General features: G+C 31.1%; 1 protein-coding gene across 1 annotated transcript; it reads left to right on the forward strand.

The window, feature by feature from the left end:
• The first annotated feature begins 12,307 nt into the window (after window positions 1-12,307).
• On the forward strand, window positions 12,308-14,729 carry LOC125070442 (allergen Tha p 1-like). The gene is made up of 3 exons (XM_047680321.1): window positions 12,308-12,376; window positions 12,746-12,936; window positions 14,036-14,729. The coding sequence occupies exons 2-3, from the start codon at window positions 12,747-12,749 to the stop codon at window positions 14,224-14,226; spliced, it is 381 nt and encodes a 126-aa protein (XP_047536277.1). The 5' UTR covers window positions 12,308-12,376; window position 12,746; the 3' UTR covers window positions 14,227-14,729.
• Window positions 14,730-22,607: the final 7,878 nt, after the last annotated feature.

Raw genomic sequence — 22,607 nt, forward strand, 5'->3', positions numbered from 1 at the left:
TTTCTCTTCCTTATTTTCATCGTAGAGAACATAAATGAGATGCTAAAAGCATTTATTTTATCAAATAAACGGTTAAAATATTAATATTTAACTAATAAATTATCAAGGAATGAAACCAAAATGATAACGTCCTTTACTCGACTGCATAAAGTCTGTCGCTCTTTTATAGAGCTTTTTAAAAGATTTTACAACAGTATTCCAAAAAATACTGAATAAAGATATGATTAAAGGGTGACATGTATGTAAGTTACAGCTAAACTGAGTAGTGATTTTCATTGATTTCATTTCCTCCAGAGTATTTGTTGTAATGAATGTTGTTGTCAATTATAAAAATCAGCAAAACTAATAGATTGACTGTAATTACTTTTTGAAGACTTTTCTCAGGATTAGCTCTACTTTAATTGCTTAGGCGGTAAAAATTTAACTTAAAAAAAAACTCTTTTTACAAATAGTCTATTTATCTGTGCTTACCTACTAACAAAAATATTTTAAATTTAATTTGAGTTCCACTACATACCGTAGGAGTAGTTCTTACTCAGCTGAATCACCGAAAAACTTTGTTTTGGTCTCGTGTTTATTTTTAAAGGTGAGTGACCCGCTTAAATCTCAATTACTAGTACTTTGGCATACGGTTACCTATCGTATACCTGGTATGATATTTCTTTTTGGATCAGAAAAACTACTAGACTAAATTTATTTAGCGGAGGTTTGCGTATATAGGGCGAAATATATCTATATGAGGAAATTCAAGATTTACAATACGCAATTATTTTAACGTACTCGTAGTAGACACAATTCCAATATTAACGACAGAACGCAACTTTTCTCTCTCTCTCAACTAGAATTTGGGTGCCCTAGTCTAGTTAAATAAAATAATTTAAAGAGACCTGCTGGAGTCCCTCAATAACAATCGTGTTCAAGACTAGTCAAAGCGAACCCCAAGACACGGCACCAGGGTTATTGTACGCCCTACACCCTTGTTTGAGATAGTAGTGTAAGATTAAAATGTTTTGTCTCTATTGACCAGAATGAGCATAATACGTCTAATTAAAATGCGCTGTGATTAAACTTGTTGTTTATGGTTAGAGGTGGTCTATAAGATTTCGTTTTAGTATTTATCATGACACTTCTTTTCTCCCAATGTTTTATGCAGCTACACAAAGGAACCCTGAAACTCACAGATCATACTTCTATTATACCTAATAGTTATATAAACGACCGAATGACTTGTGGCCGTGGCACCGTCCGATACGATAACGTGACATTACTATGCTCGTTCTAAAGGTGACCATTTGAATCATATATTCAACATATCTGTTCACTCAAGAAGTTCATTCCTCCATGTGGAATTATAACCTAGTTTGTAATTTTTTAATGTCCTAATACTAACATAATATATCTCACGCAAACTTAGACATTTTGTAAGCATATGATAATTCAGCGTGACTTTCAGTCACTTTCGTGACTGAATAGAATCATGACGGCATATACATGTTCGCACGGCCTATAAGCGTCGGCTTAAGGACATTTAAAGGCTTCGCTGGCTTAAGATTTTTGGCGCATATCCTCTGCGCATATTGGTAACGGACACACATGTGGCAGACATTCATCCAACACATATAGGTTTTCTCAAGATAATTTACTTGACCGTCAAGCACGATGTGAATTATATAAAATAAATAAAATAAAATAAATACAAATGAAAAGGAAATTCAGTGGTGTTTGTTCGGGCTTGAAACTCAATCGGTGGTTAAGATTGACGTGTTCTAATACATAGCCATTTTGGCTTGAATTTTGGTTTTTAATATTTTAATATTTGTAACGAAATACGAAAATGTTTATCGTAAATTTTATCTTTATACATGTAAAATATCTTTGTGTATGTGTTTATGTAAGTGAACTCCTAAACGGACCGATTTCTATGAATATTTTTTTTGTGTCGGCTGGCATTACGACCCGAAGGTTAATAAAATTCTCACTTCACCCGGGCGAAGTCGGGTTGGGCAACTTGTGTATATATTTATATATATAAATATATCCATATATGTATACACATGTCACTGAACTCTTTCTAAACGGTTGGATCGATTTTGATTTAAAGTTTTGTGTGTGTGAATGGTAAGAACCCATTCAACGGCTTGGATTTGGTTTTGGACCTGGGAGGCATAGCCGTAGCCGTAGGGGGAGGGGGCGTTTCATTGTGGGTGTTCAGGCTATGATGAGTCGAAGTTTCAGCGATGCTCAAACTGTAATAAGAAGAAAATTTCCACGAGCATACGAAATGCATTGTAATGCTCATTCACTTAATTTGCAAAATGCGGATCCTATTTAAGGGTTTGGGTAAATTAACTTGTATCGGGACTTTTTCACGCATTTGCACTACTGTACTGAAAGAATCACAAGATATTAATAGCAATGTCCGAAACTCGATGGGTGGAAAGACAAAACGGTGTGATGCGTTTTGATTAAATTATTTTGGCTGCAGCGTATGCTTTGAAAATATTAAGCATATGATAAAGAGGGACTTCGCAAGCAGCTAACCAATTGCTGGTCACGACTTATAATCTTAACATAGCCAACAATTTGATTGACGTTTTTTTTTCAATAATAATCCATTTTTGAAAATATGTAAAAGTTTTGGGATCTCGCAACAGTATGTGATCAACTCGACGTTGTAATTACTGTTGATTTAATCAAGCTAAGCGACTAAACAGCTATGTGTTCCCTACTGAGGGTGGGGCGTCAACATCAACAGGAATGCATCTGTTGACACTCCAGATGAATATTACACACGCCCTTCATTTATCCCTTTTATTATTATTAATTATTCAAAAGAACGTCTCGCTACTCACAAATCAATAATAGGGTCGCTATTATTACTGATGCCACAGAAACTTAGAACTAGCACTTGTTACCTGACCTGCATAGCGAAGTATACTTTTACAACCCTAAATTCTGAAGTGGAGTTTATAGTGTGGCGAGCGAAGTGGTCAAGAATGGTTATTCCGCAATAAGCCACACCCACTGAAGCTCTAGACAACAGTAACGTAATAATGTTCCCTATGATTCACAAGCTCCTTGTGAACATGTGCGTCCTGGCGCAAGACTAGAGCGTACTTTGCCTCGTTGAGGAGGCTGAAAACAAATTAAGAAACAGCACTAAACAGTCCCGACTAACTATATAGATAGGCCTTGAAGAGTATTCATCGTGACTAACTTATCACCTACGTCGCCGGTTGTCTTTGAATTTCAATTGTATTTAAGTAAAATTATGTATTTTTTTTATATAATCCTTATTTCGAAATAAAAATTATTACTCGACCCCCCGAAATGACTTGCTGATGATCATGATGATGATGATGAGGTGCTGCGATCGTGTTCCAGGAATTTCCATTAACAAACAATAACATTACATTTTATCTTTAAACATAATATTTCTTATGTATTTTTCAACGCACGTAGGTGTAGAATCAAATACACGTTTATTTTTTTTTAATAATTCCGTTGTCTCGACTCTCGGACCACTAAATGGTAAAAAAATGAAGTCAATATCCTCTGATTGTGAGTTCAAATAATAATTAATGGTAATAACTGGTATTATTAACGGTTTCATATATTTATTTTTTAACGTGTGTAGTACAACATATAAATATAGTTACTTTTTTCAACGTAGGCTCTTATAAAATACTTACTACATACTTTTGAATCGTATCTAATGTTGCCACTGATTTCTGAATCAGTGGCAACTTTAGATACATTCTGATGTAGAATATACAGAGGAGACCCAGCAATAAGCTTAGTTTATACCTTTTCATTAATAAAATTACATGTGATAATCATAATATACATTTATTTATCATCCGCCAAAATTTGCGACCATTGCGATAATAGCTCCACGATTATTATCATCCATTATAATATTTTACAAGATTATATAAATGGTACAAAATCGTGCATTTTAATACTTGTTGACTTTCAGACAGGATGAATTGTTTAAATGTAATTTTATTTAATTGACATAACTTTAAATTTCAAATATTGTAAAAGAGATTCTTGCCTGTTCTATTATAATCTAAATTCCAAACAGGCGGTAGCTTTAAATTTGAAACAATTTTGTTAGAAACGATTTAAAAGCGCTTGCAAAAGTACATTTTGATTCGATTTGATATTTCTTCTAGATAATAATATTACTAAGAGAGTTCAAAACAAAATAAATTGTTACACGTATTAAGTTCTGGTTGTAAATTTAGCTTCAATATTTAAAAAGATATATGATTTGTATTTGAGCCAATATAGATATATCATTATTTATCTATTGCTATCATTATCAATGCTAGAACCAACTAGATTTCTGATTTGGACGCAGGGTATTCTATTTTTCAAACATGATATATGTGAAAAAAGGTATTTTAGATATAACAAGAAAAGTTCGTTGTTTATTATTAACTTTGTCACACTTGTACATATTTTTCTTCCTAATTGTTTATAGTTGATGCTTTCAAAATGGATTAAACTAAATAAAATCTCAACAGCCCAACGGTATAGAGGCATTATAGCGATTTGAGAGTCCGAAGTTCCAGGCTAATGATATTTTAGATCCTCTTCTTAACACAAGCTTTTCACTTAGTTTGAAAGAAAAATAATAACATCAATGACTATTAATGACAAATAAGGCTTGTGTTATATAAAAAAAATCGATAATTTCACAAAACATTTAACGTAAACAAATACAATCCCTCCAAAGAAAATAGAATAACATCCAAGATTACATGGAAAATGATTGAAAATAAAATGAGTATTAATAAAATTAAAACAAGAATATTCAACGACCATGTAGGCTAAAAAAAAATCGGCATTGAAACGTATTAACAAAACAACGTCACTTGACAGAAGATATCATTTGCGCTCGGGGTTTTTACAAGTAATAATCTTTGACGTAAAAGATTAAGACCGGTCTGGCTTACACCTTGATATTAAACGTCACAAAAAAATAAACCCGAATTGTAAGACCATGTGCAGATAATTTTTTTATTTTATTAAAATAAATTCCTGATGTATTGTCGTGGTGTGAGTCAAAGATTAATAACGAAAACTTGTAAGTTATCAGCTTTACTTAAAGTATATATTCCTTTTAAATATCAATTCTGTTAATTAAAATATTTGATTGTTTGAACGCACTAACCGTAGTATTTTTTTTAAAGCATTGATAGGTCATCGCTTCCCTTAAATCGGCGCAGTAAGACGTTGTAACCGTTTCCTTATTGCCTATGCTCTACCAACCTTGGTAACTGAGATGTAACGTCAATGGCGCCTGTAGTGGTATAATACACTGGCTCACTTACCCTTCAAAACGCAACACAACAATACTAAGTGTTGTTGCTTAGTGGTTATGTCATCTACAAATCTGGTTAAAAATAATATATTATAGAGGTTGGGTAGTCCCTTTATTGAGAAACTATAATGCGGTTAAGCCGCGCGTAAAACGTAGTATAGTTATGTGCAAATTTTATTATTATTTTTTTTTTCTTAAATTGTCAAGTAGGCGTAGGTAAAAAGTAACTATTACATATAGTATTATATAGCATTGTACTGTTTGCTGAAGCGGTTTGAAGCATAATATGTTGACAATGTTTCGAGGAAACGTTGGAATTGTACGGCCAAATGCAAATACACTTCTTGCACAAAGTAATTAAGTGATATATGTCATTATTTAATCAAGAATTTTTTAAATTCTTACTAGATATATGGAAAAATCACTATTTTAATAGAAAAATATATCTCTAATATTAAAAATAGCTCCAGTACTAGCCATGACCGTTGGAATCATGCAAGAATTTTGGTATTTCTGTGGAAAATGAAATGAAATGAAAAATTAATCATAATTATTTTAGATTTTTTATATACCGAGATAGAGTGACGCGTTACAAAAGAACTAAAACAAACGAGCCAACTTTATTATCTTGGTGTGCGTGACAGCTACGCTTGATACTCATGAAACGTCATACTATTTTACGAGTGTGCGTGTACTTGGTTACCCACTGTTGACCATGTATTTACAGCTTTGATAATCTATCTAGACATAATAATAATCATAGATAATTTTAATAGCCATTAAGTATGATATTTTAGTGTAGCATTGGATCTCTATGCCAGGCTTTGAAGTTCTAATGACAGTTGCTTTATAATATTTATTATTATAGTAGAAATAAAATTGATTAAATAGATGGATGAGGAAAATTTTGTGCCCGTCGGGGTAGGTACCACCCACTCATCAGATATTCTACCGCCAAGCAGCAGTACTCAGTATTGTTGTGTTCCGTTGTGAAGGGTTAGTGAGCCAGTGAAACTACAGGCACAAGGGATGTAACATCTTAGTTCCCAAGTTTGGTGGCGCATTGGTTATCTAAGGAATGGTTAATATTTCTTACAACGCCATTGTCTATGGGCGGTGGTAACCACTTACCATCAGGTGGCCCATTTGCTCGTCCGCCTACTGATATCATAAAAAAAAAATCAACACTCACTTTACTTTCATTATTACATATATTCGAAATTATGTATAAACTTCAAAAACACAGATTACTTTGAAGGCTGACAAGCAGATTGGCTTCGCGATGGTAAGTACTCCTTTTTGCCTATAGACAATGGCACTATAAGGTATAAAAGGCACTCATTAGGCAGGCAGTATTAACATATAGAAAGCGTGAATCTTATCTATGATAGCGGGTTCAAACCAAGTGTACTTAAAACAAGTTCTTAATTTGTATGTATAATTCATCTCGTGTTCGGCGGTGAAGGTAACCATCGCGAGAAATCCTGCGTGTCTCGGTAAAAAGACTTCCATATATGAATCCATCAAATCATTGGTGAACTATGCTGGATTAACCACCAAACCTTGTACTTCATTCGAGAGGATTTACAGGCTGTTACTCAAAGATGTTGTGACCTTTGTACTTGTAATTACATTGGCTCACGTACCATTCAAACCTGAATTAAAAAAAAATGCTGTAAACACCTAATAAGTGTTCGATACCTATCAAAATATTTCTTCTCATACCCCGATTTTCAGTTATATAAGATATAGTTATTATTCAAAATAATTTATGTTAAATAAATCATTATTTTGTATTATATTAGTTAACTGTAAGAGGAAACAAAAAGAGGAAAATAACCAAGTTTCATGTGTAGACAGGCTAGTTTCGAGAAACAGAATGTCAATACGACAGAATTATATGCAGTTCCACATGATATGTAATATCCAGTTTGTTGCGAATTAAGTCTTAAACGTCAAGTACATAAGGACTGTTATAGCATACGCCGTGTTAAATGTACGACCTTTATTAGGATATGCACGTGATTTACTGACTTTAAATGGAATAATTGGCCTTGCCCTATCAGACTCAGAGCAAATGGATGTTTATAAAATAACGTGGTAAAGAGAAAAACTAGCAACAAGATATCAATTTAAATATTACTTTTGTATGAATATATCCAAATTACTTTACTTACTGTTTTTTTTTGTACACCTCAAAGAAAATATAAATAAATAAAACATGAATACAGCATATATAATAGAAGCACAATTATATATTATAATAATGTTAGAAAAAAGTTAAGTCTTTTATCAATATTTAAATATTCACATCTCCAATTCTACCAGTGTAACTACAGGCACAGGGGACCATCTTAGCTCCCAAGATTGGTGGTGCATTGGTGTGAATGAATGGTTATAATTCTTATAGCACTAATGTATATTGGGCGGTGGAGACCACTTACATGAAGGTGGTCCATTTGTCCATCCATATTTCTATTGTGCTGTACGCCAATAAATACATTAAAAAAACCCTTAGGGAACTAGGAGGACCATATTCAAACCCGAATAATAACGTATAGGTCTGAAATTTATAACTGAGTTCACTTGTGGCTGATTTTGAAAGTTATATATTATAACAATTACATTTCCGCTAGACATAATGACAATGGGTAATTAATAAAATTATTGATTTGAATGATGTATTACAAAAATATACAGATATCCAAAAAATAGATGAGAACGTGAACACGTGGACCAGTCCTTGAACGAAAATCAGTAAATTTTGATGATTTTGATTACTACATTAAACACCTATTTAAAATAGAGCATTCGATAGCACTCTTGGATATTTATATGTTTAATAAATATATATATATAAATTGCACTTATATAATTATAGTATGGCAATTACTAAAGTTATAAATATATTTGTTAAAAGTTTTAATTAGTTAATTATTTTAGTAATTGCGAGTTGTCATGGAGGTTATACATATGACACACACATACGTAATATATTATATATTAGCTGTGTCCGCGACTGCGTGTGGCCGCGTATGAATTTAATAAAAAAGTTATTGTTGTGGCCTAAGTTCCTCCTTATTATATCAGCTATCTGCCAGTAAAAGTCCCGTCAAAATCGGTCCAGCCATTGCATGGAAACAGACAGACAGACAGATATGTACCGTGTATATATACATATGCATTAAGTAAGATTTCCTTTTATTATATGTATATAGTTAGTTATATATAAAAAAATAAAAAGGAGATAGGAAACTGCTAATTTATTACTGAGCAGATTTCTTCTATATTGAGGACCATTTTGTTAGCCACCGGAACATATATTATGTAGTAACTAGTAGCAATAACAATGGTGAGCGAATTATATCTACGATGTTGATATCCACGTGTTCGACCCACTGACCTAGCTCTACTCATACAACATATATATTTACAAACGATAGAATGATTCATAAATATATAATCGCTCCCTTTAATTACAATTACTAATGGTTTCGCTAAACATAGTTTATGTGACCACTAATATATTTATTGCAGAGTATCTTGCGTCATTACTGTTTAACATACAACATGTTTTGTATTAGTTACCGAGAAATAGAAAAATCATTGAAAACTAAATATATACAAATCAAATTAACATAATTGCTATTACAAATAACGTTCACGTAGTGTCGTTGTTATTCTCGTATATTTTATACTTTATTGTAGGGTTTAGAGCGATTACAATATCGTTGCTATGTTACAAGCTATTTCATTACCAACGTATAGATGAAACCTAAGAGCCTAGGAGACTTAGTATACGTCTTTCTATCAAAAAAATAATAAATGATACATCTTTAGTGGTAGTAGAAATCTGTGCATAGCTATTATCGGTGGGTACCACCTATTTGTTATTCTACAAATAAGCTGTTTATAGCTGTTCGCTTTGAAGGGTGACGTAGAAACCTACGAAATATATAGTTAATGCTTGCCGTTTTAATATTTATGCTGATACTTTATTCCTAATTATATATTTACCAATGTTTTATTTTATTTTCATTTATTTAAATACTTAATTGACTACCACAAAGTAAATGGGACAAACGGCGGACTTATTGCCTGAATATATTCTCTGCCAGTCAACCTTTAGGTCAAACAGAAAACCAAGAAGGCGGTAATTAAGGGTTAATTAACAATATATAACACTATATATATGTACATACTTATACCCATATAGTTATATTTTTTAAGAATAATTTTAGGTGTTATATTTTATAAATTAAAATATAATCTCGACTAAATAATGTCAAATGTTAATTACCTATTAATAAAAATATTTTTATTTTTATCGTTGAAATCTTTGAAAATTATTTTTTTTTTATAATACTTCCTTCGAATATGGAATGTTTTATATTTTCTTCTAAGTATAGATAAAATCAAATGAACACAGTCGTTATTTGAATAATATAACAGTTATGAGAAACAGTGAGATGTGATAATCGTATAAATTTATAGGATACGACTTACATAATCTAAACTTTATTGTATTTACAAGCTTTTATATAACTTCACGTGTAAATATGTGTGGGTCAAATCTTGCAACTGGATTTGAAACCACTTCCACTCCACAGATTGCGTTAAAATTTGCACACAGTTGTGAGTTGTGGTGCTGGTTACATACAATGCAAAAATAAAACAACAAAACCAAATTTATTTTACTTGTTAATTAGCAAGCACATATCGTAGCTTCGCACACAAAAAAGAGGGCGTTTTAGTATATTTAGACGAACGTTTCTCTTATCACGTTCTTTTTAACATTTTCATTATCTTAGTAGGACTTTGTACCTACTAGCCTGTTTGGGTATCTACCCATTCAAGCCATTAATCTCATATTTTACAGTCAAACAGCAATACTTAGTATTTTTTTTGGTTTGTAGGGTGAGTGAGTGAGTAACTACACGCACAAGGGACATAACATCTAAGTTCAAAAAAGTTGGTGTTGAATTGGCGATTGGTCAATATTTTTTACAGTACCAAATTCTATCTTAATGTCTAAAGGCAATGTCGACCACTAACCACCAGGTGACCCATTTGCCCACCTTCCTATTTTATAGATAATAAAAATATATATAAAATAACCTGTTCATTATTTTTAGCTATGTTAATGATCAATAGAACAAGTTTGACATTATAAAGGAAAAAAATTTACACCGAAGGCACGGACATCACGTCAGTTGAAATAAGACAAAAAAACTAATAGTCTAAGAGCCAGTGATCGGCAGACTTACGGTTTAGTAGCAAACTCCATATTGTTGCCTTCACCTACTGATACTGCTTCACCTGCTGTTGGGGAAGTTCACTTTTCCAATCGAGGTAAAATTGACTTAGCTAAAATATATCAAAATGGCAGACATGCTGCGATCACGTTTTAAAAGTCCATTTTTAAGATTTTCGACTCCTTGGCGTGCTCAAAGGAACCCTCGATAGTGAACCTCCATTTCCCCAACAGCAGGTGAAGCGGTATACCTGGCAGTAATATGGAGTTTGCTACTATACCGTAAGTCTGCTGATCACTGGCTCTCAGTCTATAAGAATACAGTTAAGTTGTAATTGCAACATTGTAACTAAAAATGACTTTGATGTACCATTTACCGATACTTCACATAACTGTGACAATTGACAGTTGAATGATATATCATTATCCTATCAATTATAAATGTTCTTATTTTTGAAATAAGAAATTGACTCGTATCGTGTAAATCGTAAAACAATGTTTTCGTATCAGCTAAGATAGTAAATCCTTCCTGGATTTTGGTATTCGATTTTATTACCTAAAGTCAACAATAATTTTACATTAATGAGTGTATTTATCACGTAAAAGTAATACAAAAAAATAAGATATAATTATTCTGTACGAGATTACATAGATAATAAATATGCTTCGATCTGGTAACTGGTGTTCGTTAATTTTCACGACGGTGTCGTATTAACCGATTTTGGTCACGATGGCTCAATCTCAAGAGTGTTAAGAATACTGTGCACAAGTGTGCGTGCAAACACAAGTGTACTCTCGAATCCTTCCCTCATAAACCGATGGTTCGGTAAAACCGACACGATCGAAAAGAATTCAGGGCCAAAAATTTTACGTACTTTCCGAGGAGTATACAAACTTCCTAATTATAAATTTCTACTTGGTGGTATGGCTTTGTGCTAAACCATCTAGGTATATACTATCCACTCATCAGATATTCTACCGCTAAACAGCAGTACTTAGTATTGTTGTGTTCTGGTTTGGAGGGTGAGTGAACCAGTGTAACTACAGGCACAAGGGATACAACATCTTAGTTCCTATGGTTCGTGGCGCATTGGCGGTGTGAAGAATGGTTATATTTTTTATAGCGCCATTCTCTATGGGCGATGGTGACCATTTAACATCAGGTAGCCTATTAGCTCGTCCGCTTACCTATATAATAAAAAAATCCGGACTATTACTGTTTTTTTTTTCTACATTTTATTATTTGTCTGAAGACTACAGAATCCGTAATCTTCACATAAGAAGCACATGGTCTAACCACATGTCCATCACGGTCCAGTTGTTAACACCAAACATGCATACCGAGAAACGTTGATCATTATCTTTACTCCGACTTTTTGTTGAATATGTTAACTAAATAATTGCTGTAGGAATGAGTTTTTCGAAAACAATTTTGTTTTTACCGCAAAAATTCGAATGTTTTCATAGATATAACTAACATATCAACAAACTTTGTAATTAAATAATAAATAAAATCATTCATTTCGATGACGTACAGATATTTAAAATAATTTGCTAATTCGGTTATATATAAAAAAAACATAATGACAAACAGCCTTAAAGATTGTAGGTAAATTAACGACATCTCTGACGAAACGTTCCGCGAACTATGTACTTACCGAAACTTGTTTTGTCGCGTCCAAAAATCTCGTTTTTTATTAGTGTATAAAAAGTCAAATCATAGCTCGCCCTCTGGACTCAGTAATCAACTCGGACCGTTGAAAGTGCTCTTATTTGACGACAAACTTAAGGTACTTATTAAATTTTTGTGTGGAATATTGAATGTGTTTTTGAATGGAATATTCTTAATAGTATTTTTATTCGTCTGACGTACGAACGACGTTTTTATGCGTTTATGTATTTGTTTTATTCAATTTTACGATAAGGAAATTTTTGTGTATCTATTGTATTTTTTAAAGTTTATTTTGTTTTTTGTATTTAAAAATTACCCATGCAGTTTAATATTGGTGCTTAATATTTACAACAGTTTTAAATTTATTTTATGACTTAAAATTGTTGAATACTGTATTTTAACCGTATAGCGTATATATTTAAACGTCGATCAGAACCAATGGGTTATTTTAAATGGGCGTTTTAAATATTTAATTATTTTGTTTCAGAATGAAGAGCATTATTGTATTATGTTTTTTGGCATTACTTGCATTTGCCGCAGCTCGCCCAGATAAATACACCGATCGTTTTGACAAAGTTAACATTGACGAAATTTTGAGTAACCGAAGGTTATTATCAGCTTACATTTCGTGCGTGCTCGAAAAGGGCAAATGCACAAACGACGGACGTGAATTAAAATGTGAGTATAGTGTTTAACATTAATCATATATTATTTTTCCTTATGATTCTTTCTAAAATAATTTCAAAACATTCTCAGAATCGCTCTTTATGAGAATATACTCTATGGTATAGTATCAGTAAACGGATTATCCAATGTAAAAAAATTTTTCAAGTCGAACTTTTAGTTCTTCATAAAAACATTTAATGTATGTTACATTAAAAAATTCAATTTTAAAAAATAAATTATATAAACTACTACAAACTATAAACTGCTCACAGAAATTATATTTATTTAATTTAGTAAGATAATATTATGTTCTTCTGAGATCACTTTACAATTTAAACAAAACATTTTTGTAATATTTTTAATGAATTGTTACTCGTTGTCTTAGGTAGTTTATTTTTTTGTAAAACTTATAAATATTCGACATTGTGAACTATGGACAGAGATATACATCAGTTTCCCTGAAACCTCAGCCTTTATAAGAAAAAAACATTAACATTGTGTTTTTAATGTAAAAAAAAAATTGTTTGTAGGATATATTTTATTGTCCGATGCATTTTATTTCCTAAATTCATACAAAAACACTATAATTATGACTCTAATTCTCTTTTTGCAATAAATTAGAATAATATTTCAAAACAACAGTCATGTATAGTATATTAATTACTCAATTTGGATAACAATTAAATATTGCGTCATACGTCGTTTACTTAATTTATATCATTTACTTTATATATTTATCAATTACTTAATTTAATCAATTAACGTAAATAAGAAAAATATTAAGTACAAGAATTTTTTTCGCTAATGTGTCATTCATTCGTAACTGCTTTTGTCATATTTTTTTACATATATTTTTATTACACAAAAAATCTTTCGGTATTCAAAGTATCAGATAAATGAGTCTAAGTGTTAAATTATAAATCTTATATATAAAAATAAGATCTGATTTTGGCTCATATTTATAATGCTCAATCATAATTCGTTCGATTTACATTCGATTGATTTCAAACTGTTCTACTGTAATAATTGTCTTTGGGATTTAAGTGAAGGTATTTTTGCTTAGTACCGTCAGCCAAAAAAAAAACTTACATATTTTTTTTTATTTTACCAGCTCACATTAAGGAAGCATTGGAGAATCAGTGTGAGAAATGTACCGAAGTCCAGCGTAAAGGAACGAGAACCGTAATCCGTCATTTGATCAACAACGAACAGAGTTACTGGGATCAGCTCGTCGCGAAGTACGACCCAAAACGCAAATATGTTGCTAAATATGAGAATGAACTCAAGGCTATCAAAGCGTAAAGAGAATAAAGAATTACGGGAACCTATTCGATAGAGGTTAGACATAACACTTAATTGCGTTAAAAATAAGACTTAGTATTTGCAGCTATGAATAAAATGAACACATTTACATTTAATTTAATTACATTTATATTTCATTTCATTGAACAAATAAATTATTTACATACGGCTTCAGTATTAAATGTTGTTTAAGGTGTGTTTAGCTAAACAATGCTGTCTTCTTCTTTCGAATGTCAAATCATTCATGAGAGAAAGAGAGAAATCAATGTTCAAGTAAACACCCGTTAAACTATGTAAGTCTTTAACAGTATAGTTAGAACTTTGACCAAATTATACAAGTAAATTTTTTCTACTTTACAATTTTATTTTTCGAGTGTTCGTTTTTTTTATCGTCTGTTTCGTATGTGTCGTTTTTAGTATCATCGTTTGTATTTGATTATACCTATCTGTATAGACGATGTGCATTTTATGTAGTTTTAGATCAATATTAATAAATTATTACTACTTACTTGTGTTTTTTTTTAAGTATAAAATAATTATTTAATCTATCAAGGAAACTAATGTCATGTGTTAAAAATAATATTATTTTTATATCTATACTAATTTTATAAAGTTGATGAGTTTGTTTGTATGAAAATGAACGCGCTAATCCTAAACAAGTTTTGAGAAAAAAACCCAGTTAAAAAATAATAATAATTAGAGTTAATTAAAAAGTATAAATGAATATATACAAAAAATAATATATACAATTTGAAGTCGCTGCTAAATAAAACATATATAATACCTAACTAATTTATTAAGGGAGAGGGGTGCTCTTTCTTACTGCTCTTAGCTAATTAAGAGAAGGGCATCGGAGATTCTCCTATTACTGGGAAAACCCCAATAGTAATTTGTTTTGAACAAATGAACTGATGGAATCGATGGCGAGAAGGCATTGCTTTTACCACCTTTTCCTTTCATCGTATGTGTATCTGTGACTGCGTGGATCCCACATGGGTAGACCAACAATCGGGGTGTCATGTTAAAATGCATCACATGATGCCTCGAAAAGACGGAGTGGATACTACTGGGTTTTTTTCATGGGTATTCCGGCGCACTAAGCACCTGTGTGTCCAACTAATGTTCGCATTTCATGTGGGGGAAAAGCATAATTGCGTTACTTTATCGAGTTTAAAACAAAATAGGCTAAGTCTAGTCGTAGTCACATGTCCTGCGATGGACGCCGTCCTATAATTCTTCGCCTTATATATCCATGTCGATGCTTTTACGTGGCCTCATTATCAGCCATAGCAGGAGATCACGAATTTGGGGATATTTCTTAAGAAAGATCATAGAATATTTAACATAACGTAGCGATCTTGTGGGGAGGATCAGAACCATTTAAATCGTGTGTAATCGCGCGGAACAGCTTGTTAATTATATAATTGGTTATATAATATTGTCGATTATAATAACAAACTCGTGAAACCGGATAGATAATTACCAGTTACAGCAGTCATTGCTTAAAAACTAGTTGATATCCATGTTACAATCTCACTGATAAGTTTAACTAAATATTTGAAGGTTTTTGTATTGAATTACTCAAATTATATAAATTATTAATTTGTATTAGTAAGTAGCCAAAAGATGTTCGTTATTTCTGTATATATTACACAAAGAAGGTTAATTATTTTTTTTACACATACTAAATGTGTAAATAAACGTACTATTTCTAAAATTCCATAAAAATAGTCAATAATAAGTATAATAATAGTATGAATAAAATTGTACAACAAATCCAATTCTTCTAATTTTTTTGGTACAACCAAGTTTATGGATGCCTTAACAAATAGACAAAATATAATTTCAAATTCTCGAAATCTTAAATTTCGTAAATTTATCATCTAGGTTATACTATATTTATTATCTAGGTTTTGTAGATTTACGTATACGATTTGGTGATGTGTATTTGTTTCTTCCATGGGATTCGAGAAAAGAAACTATAAGCAAGTCCAGATTAAGAGAACTGGAGGCTCTGGGGCAACAATTGAACAAGGCCCATATTATATTATATTTTATAAATTAATTTGAACAACTGTCAGTTAAATTGTTCTATAACATGTTTTCAGTATATTTTCTTTTTTCTTTGCCTATCTGTTAAAGCGATAATACCTTTTTTAATCTGTTGCCTCTTATATTGTTAAGAGTTTTTTTCCAGATTTTTCCACAAGTACAGTAAACGTTAAGTTAAAAAATAAAATAAATAAGGATAAATGAAACGATGTTAATAAAAAGCAACATTATCTTAATTAGCAGTGCACGTTTCAATAACCATTTTTATGAAGAATTCTGACGCATTCCGTGTCAAAAAAAAATTTACGTATTAAAGCTCTTATGACTCAGTTTCATATAATATTAACTTCAAGGCCTATTTAAGTACCTCAGTGATGCTGAGTTTCTGGGCACAATTTCTGAATAAGTAGGTAAAGGTTAATGTAAGTAAATTTTTAATGAATGAAGAATACTATCGTTGTTTTGATTTAGTTTTTAAAGAATAGATATACTGATATTTCTTCGGTCGGATTGCCTTTTAAACGCTCTCTAAATGAACTATAACATGCAACCCCAGATTAAGAGAACTGAAGGCTTTGGGGCAACAAATGAACAAGGCCCAATTATATTATATTTTATAAATTAATTTGAATAATTTTGTTAGTCGACTTGTTCAATAACTTCTTTTAAGATTTTATTTTCTATTCTTCGTTGCCTATCTGTAACTTTTGCAATAATAAGTAATGAACGTCAAAGATATGGCATACCACACTTGTATTTTACTATATCTACACAAATAATGTATTAACATTGTTAAGTCGTCGAAATTTTGTGTGGATCCATTTCCTGTGGAATACCCGGGATCCTTGTCCCGGATTTTTGCTGAAGGTTGTCCTCATATAGTTAGTCTATGAAAAAAAAAAACAGTCAAAACCTAATAAATATTATTTTAAACTTGGATTTTTTTACTTAAAATTGCTATTTACAATTTAATGATGCTATGAACAATAACAATTTTGTTAGGAAGTAATAATATTAAAATTAAAATGTGGTAAATAATTAAGTTATTATTTTTTATTAAACTCATAGACAGTTTTAAGCGTGCTTATAGCCTACGCTGTTATCTTAAGACAAATTAAATAATTAAAATAGTTTTAGTAGATAATTAAAATAACAGTGTTTTTTGGAAAATAAGTGAATGTATTTTTGGTGTAACCTAAGTTCCTTCGTTATATATTTTTTTTCCTGAAACTCTTTATTACAATTCAATATATATTCTAGGAATACATAAATAACATTTTTCAATTTTTATTGCAAAAGATCAATCATTTGCAAATTTAGTTATAATTAAGTGTATCTCGTGTACCAACTCTTGTTACTTTTATTATCAAATAAATACTTTTTAATCCGACTAACATTGCATATATTAAGATAAAAAAAAAATCTGCACCTTAAATCTCGCATCATAGTGACTCTTTTTAATCTGACTATTGTTTTCTCTTTCTTGCATTTCCTGGTGTTGTAATTAACATTTATTTGGTAGGACTTTGTGCAAGCTCGTCTGGGTAAGTATAAAGAACTCATCCCATATTTCAACGCTAATTAGCACTTAGTATTATTGTGTTACGGTTTGAAGGTGAGTCAGTGTACAAGACATAACAACTTGGTTTCCAGGGATTGGGATGCATTGCATTGTAATAAAAATCTTAATCGGTATTTTTATTTTAGCTCAAGTTTTTGTCACTTTAAACAAAAATATATTTTAAGCATATTTGGAACATATGGAAACGTCTTTCGAACGAACAGTTTTCATAGTTCCGAGCTACGAATCTGTACGTTGCGGATTAATCTTTCAAGGACGTGGATCATTTTAATCAAATAATATATCTCTATTAAACACGAATAAACAAACACATATATAACATTCAAGGACGATGTACAAGAGGCGGCTTTATCTCTAAAATAGCGATCTCTTCCAAGCAACCTTAAGGTAGAGGAAAGAAACTGAGAAAAAATAATTATCACAGTTTTATTCAAAGTTAAAGGTAAGGTTTGTTCCGCCTTAAACACTAACCAACGCGTACGTCATAAGAGGAAGTAGAAGTCCACGTAGTTAGGGAAGAACTAGCGCTTCGAAGACCTAAAGTACGACCAAATTTAGGATAAACCCATCCTTTTTTAATGTTTTTAATTTCCAAACCCAGTTTTGCAAACTCCGCAATTACCTTGATCTAATTAATCATTAGTATTTGTACGTTTAGTTTGGTTATTAATGTAATGTTAATATAATTTTATGCCAATATCTTCAAAATAACTTGGAGTTGATTCTTCTATTTGATCCAATGCAATCAAAATTTTTCTCATCATCAATTGCAGTTGTGTGCACAACATTACCGATTCCTACAATATACTCATAGTAATAAAATGGCTGCAATAACGAAGGAAAGAGGAAAAACCTCCGAACGCTTATACGCAACATTTATTCTAACTCCATGTCTGTATGGTGACTTAGATTGTATTTTGAATATTTATAGCCTTAATCGATCTCTGTATAAAACCAATTAGAAAAAGAAACGAGTTATTTCTTTGTGTCTGTTTGTTAATAAGATTTTGATTTCATAAGCAAAAAAGTAGATTTCGAAGGAATAATCCGTATAGATCTTATTCACGATTAATGGTCAATTTGAAAGATCATGTTTTGATTGAGGTGATCAAAGTTAATAAAAATAATATAAGCATAACTAAAATATAATTATTTCTCGGAGGCTATTTTACGGCTAGGTTTACCTTTATTTTAGCAAATGTTGTAGAAATATTATTTAAATTGATTTCGTTTTTGGATGCTACAATTGCCTTACGCATTTTGCATTTCGAATAACAGTTGTATTAGTAATAGAATCTTAGTAAAAAACACGATAGCCTAAATAACAAAGTATCTGTTACGAGATAACTAACGTCATATTTGCGTACTGATGAATGCGTACTGAATAACTCTTAAAATAGAAAACAGTAGGAGTTTCTGTAAGAAGAAATTTCAAACTGACCACAAAAAAATAGCGTGAAAAGTCACAATGTGATGCGACATTGACTAAAATACTTATAAAAATTATAGTATACCCGTATCAAAATGGCCTACAGTAATTCGGCTGTGACGATTTCACGAGTGAGGTATGAAGTGAATTCTTACAGAATCACATTGCAGCACTAAGGATGTTTATTAACATGAGTTACTGGGTTTACATTTATGACGTAACAGCGGCAACTATCTATATTTGTGTAATATTTGCGGACGGTACACCGCTATAGCTTATTGTTTCAATATTGACTGCCACGGTGGTCTAGTTTTCAAGTTTTCAAATCTCAAGATACTGGGTTCAAACCAAAGGACGGGCCGATAAAAAGTTATTGAGTATGACAAATTAAAAAGAAAACTCCTAATAACAGCTTGAAGATTCGAAGTACATTCCCGTGCGTCGGAACTCTTGCGCCTGAACTCTTTCCAGTCGAGTCGGATTTACCGTCCAGTCGGATTATGAGATTGAGGGCATAGAGAGTGTTTACGTTCACACTTGTGAACTTTAATGTGTCCTGCGTAGTTGGCTGGTTTTTGATTATAGGCGTCGCGGCCGAAATCGGTCAGGACGACATCATCGTTAGGACACATTAATAAATCACAAATGACGCTCTAAAATATTTATTAAGTTGATTTATTAAAAATATAAAGTAATTTAAATAAAACTGAATGGATTTAGTTTATGCGTATGCAGATTTTACTTTGTCTCAAAATTGACTGACTGATATTGTCGTAAAACTTTCTTGTTCTGACAAATAAATTATTATGATTAATGCTTTTATAATTAGAAGCTACCCCAACAAATATAACAAGTGGCATTAAATGAATAACGTGATAAATTAGATAAATATAACTGTCTTCCAACAATCAATGAATCCTTTTAATACTGGTTTATAAATACACAGTAAGATGATTTGATGACAATCATGTAATGTTAGTAATTATCAATTCTGTTGAATACAGGAGATACTTGTTATAAAATTATTTTAAAATTACTTCTAGGTATATTGAACAACTATGTCGATTACTGGTCTAGTTTTTTATTAAACATACTCGTACTTGATTGTAATAAAAATAATAACTTACTTTAGGAATTGTTACATTAAATGTAAAGAGGAAAACGTTGGGAGCTCATTCCACCACTTTGATCCACGGGTTGGTAGATACTCATCTCTCAGAATTTAATTATTATTTCATAAAAGTACCTCATTATCTTTTTCTTCACCGTTGAGAATGAATTATAAACACGAATTAGGCACAAGAAAATTTAGTGGTGTTCGCTTGGGTTTGAAACCGCAATAATCTATTAGGGTGCACACGTTCTAAACATTAGGCCTATTCTAAGGTTTCCGTATTTTTTTTAAAAGGACATATAGAACTAGTGATATATTTAACAAAATCTTTTTTATATCTTTAAGTAACTATTCTAGTCCTTATTACTTTCTGCTTCTAATTTGTAATATATATCAGTGGAAACTTGATTGGTTTATGTATTATTTTATTGTTTTTTCATATTACTGTTCTATTGTACTGTTTTTTCCCGAAAATAAATAAATACAATAAAACAGAAAGTATAATATAACAAAATAACAATAACAAAACTGATTATTTTCTGCAAAGTCAAAAATGCAACATCAAATTATAAAATTAAATAGGAAAATATTTGAGGCAGCGTTCGTTGTAAGAAATCTTTCCACGTAATACACGTTCTTATTACTTTATTTTAATTTATATCAGAAAATATTATGTCGTAAACACACATTGTAAATAATACGACGATCTTCAAAGCTAAATTCAAGTATTTGTAAAAATAATTATAATAACAATATCGGTAAAAAAGTATGAGTTGCATAAGTTTATATGCAACTTATTCTTTTTTTTTAATATTAGAATTGACTTGAAATATATAGGTAGTATAAAATAATATACACATTCGTAATAAAATCAAATAACATTAGATAAAGTTGTTAGAGTAATTGATCTTCTATACAGTTCACAACAAACGCAGATTTGGAGAGTCTAGGTTCCGTATGACATTGCCTATAGTGCCAATGTCTGTAGGCGATGGTGACTTGACCTTCAGGTAGCCCATTTATCCCCCTAACTATTTTGTATATAAAATCTATCTCTTAGTCTTTGTTAAATGAATATTAGTATTTTGTTAGAATTGTATAATTTAATTATACAGGCTATGATTTTTTCAGCTATTTACAGATATTAAAAATATCATTTTAAAAAAAATACTGCTATTCCCCTTAAAATAATATAAAAAGCAAACAATAACACATATAACAAACAACAAAACTGATTATCTTCTGCAAAGTAAAAAATGCAACACAAAATTATAAAAATTAAATGGAAAAATATTTGAGGTAGCGTCCGTTGTAAGAAATCTTTCCACGGATCCGACATTTAAGTTTTTTTTTCCTTATTTTTTACCAAAGTTTATAACGCATTTTAAATGATATCGTTGAAGGCTATTTGCAATTATAAAATATATGCTCGAGTTGTCGTAAAGGTGAAGTAAAATAATGCCTCCGATAGGCTTTAGATGTTCACATAGATTACCAACCACTATAGATAAATAATATTATTAAAGAAATAAAGTACCTACCTTGAACATCTTAAAATTAATTTAAAACAAAAAATTAATCATACAAATATTTAAAAAAAGAACTCATAATTGCAAGCTCCGGAAATAAAAATACTGAACATTTCGCATGTTAGGTTTTTAAATGAATCCGGTAAATACGATGAACATATTTTTCTATAGCAACATTATAATCTCTAAAGACGTCCCATTGCGAGGATAAGGCCTTCTATTCGTTCTGAGAAGAAGGCTTGAACCTCATTGGAGCAGCGTGGTAGTAACCACGCTGCTCCAATGATGTTTGGTGGATCCACATGTGGCAGAATTTCACTGATTTTAGATAAATGCACTTCACGATATTTTTCTTTACCCGCCCAGCACGAGATAAATTATAAACATAAAAAATCAGTGATGCCGTTGTTTGAACCCACAATCATCGGTTAAGATGTACGCGTTCTAACCACTGGGACATCTCGCCGCATCTTAGCGCAATATAAATGATAAAATAATATTATTAGCATTATTAGAGAAATATCCTTAGTTTTTAGAGTTAGGATAAATTCATTAATATTTTAAGTAGTTTCCAACTGTTTAAGTTAGTTTCCAACTGCACTTTGGTAATAACTGTGTAATCGTGTGTCTTTCCTATATTATTTTCTCAACTTTTGTCTCTACTTTTGTGCAACG

The sequence above is a fragment of the Vanessa atalanta genome, chromosome 17 (genome assembly GCF_905147765.1).
Source record: "Vanessa atalanta chromosome 17, ilVanAtal1.2, whole genome shotgun sequence".
Taxonomy (NCBI): Eukaryota; Metazoa; Arthropoda; class Insecta; order Lepidoptera; family Nymphalidae; genus Vanessa; species Vanessa atalanta.

What these genes read in the sequence shown, in the direction of transcription:
- LOC125070442 (XM_047680321.1), top strand. Translation starts at nt 12,747, where the DNA reads ATGAAGAGCATTATTGTATTATGTTTTTTGGCATTACTTGCATTTGCC. An exon ending in CGACGGACGTGAATTAAAAT is followed by an intron (nt 12,937 to 14,035) that starts GTGAGTATAGTG and finishes TTATTTTACCAG; the next exon opens with CTCACATTAAGGAAGCATTG.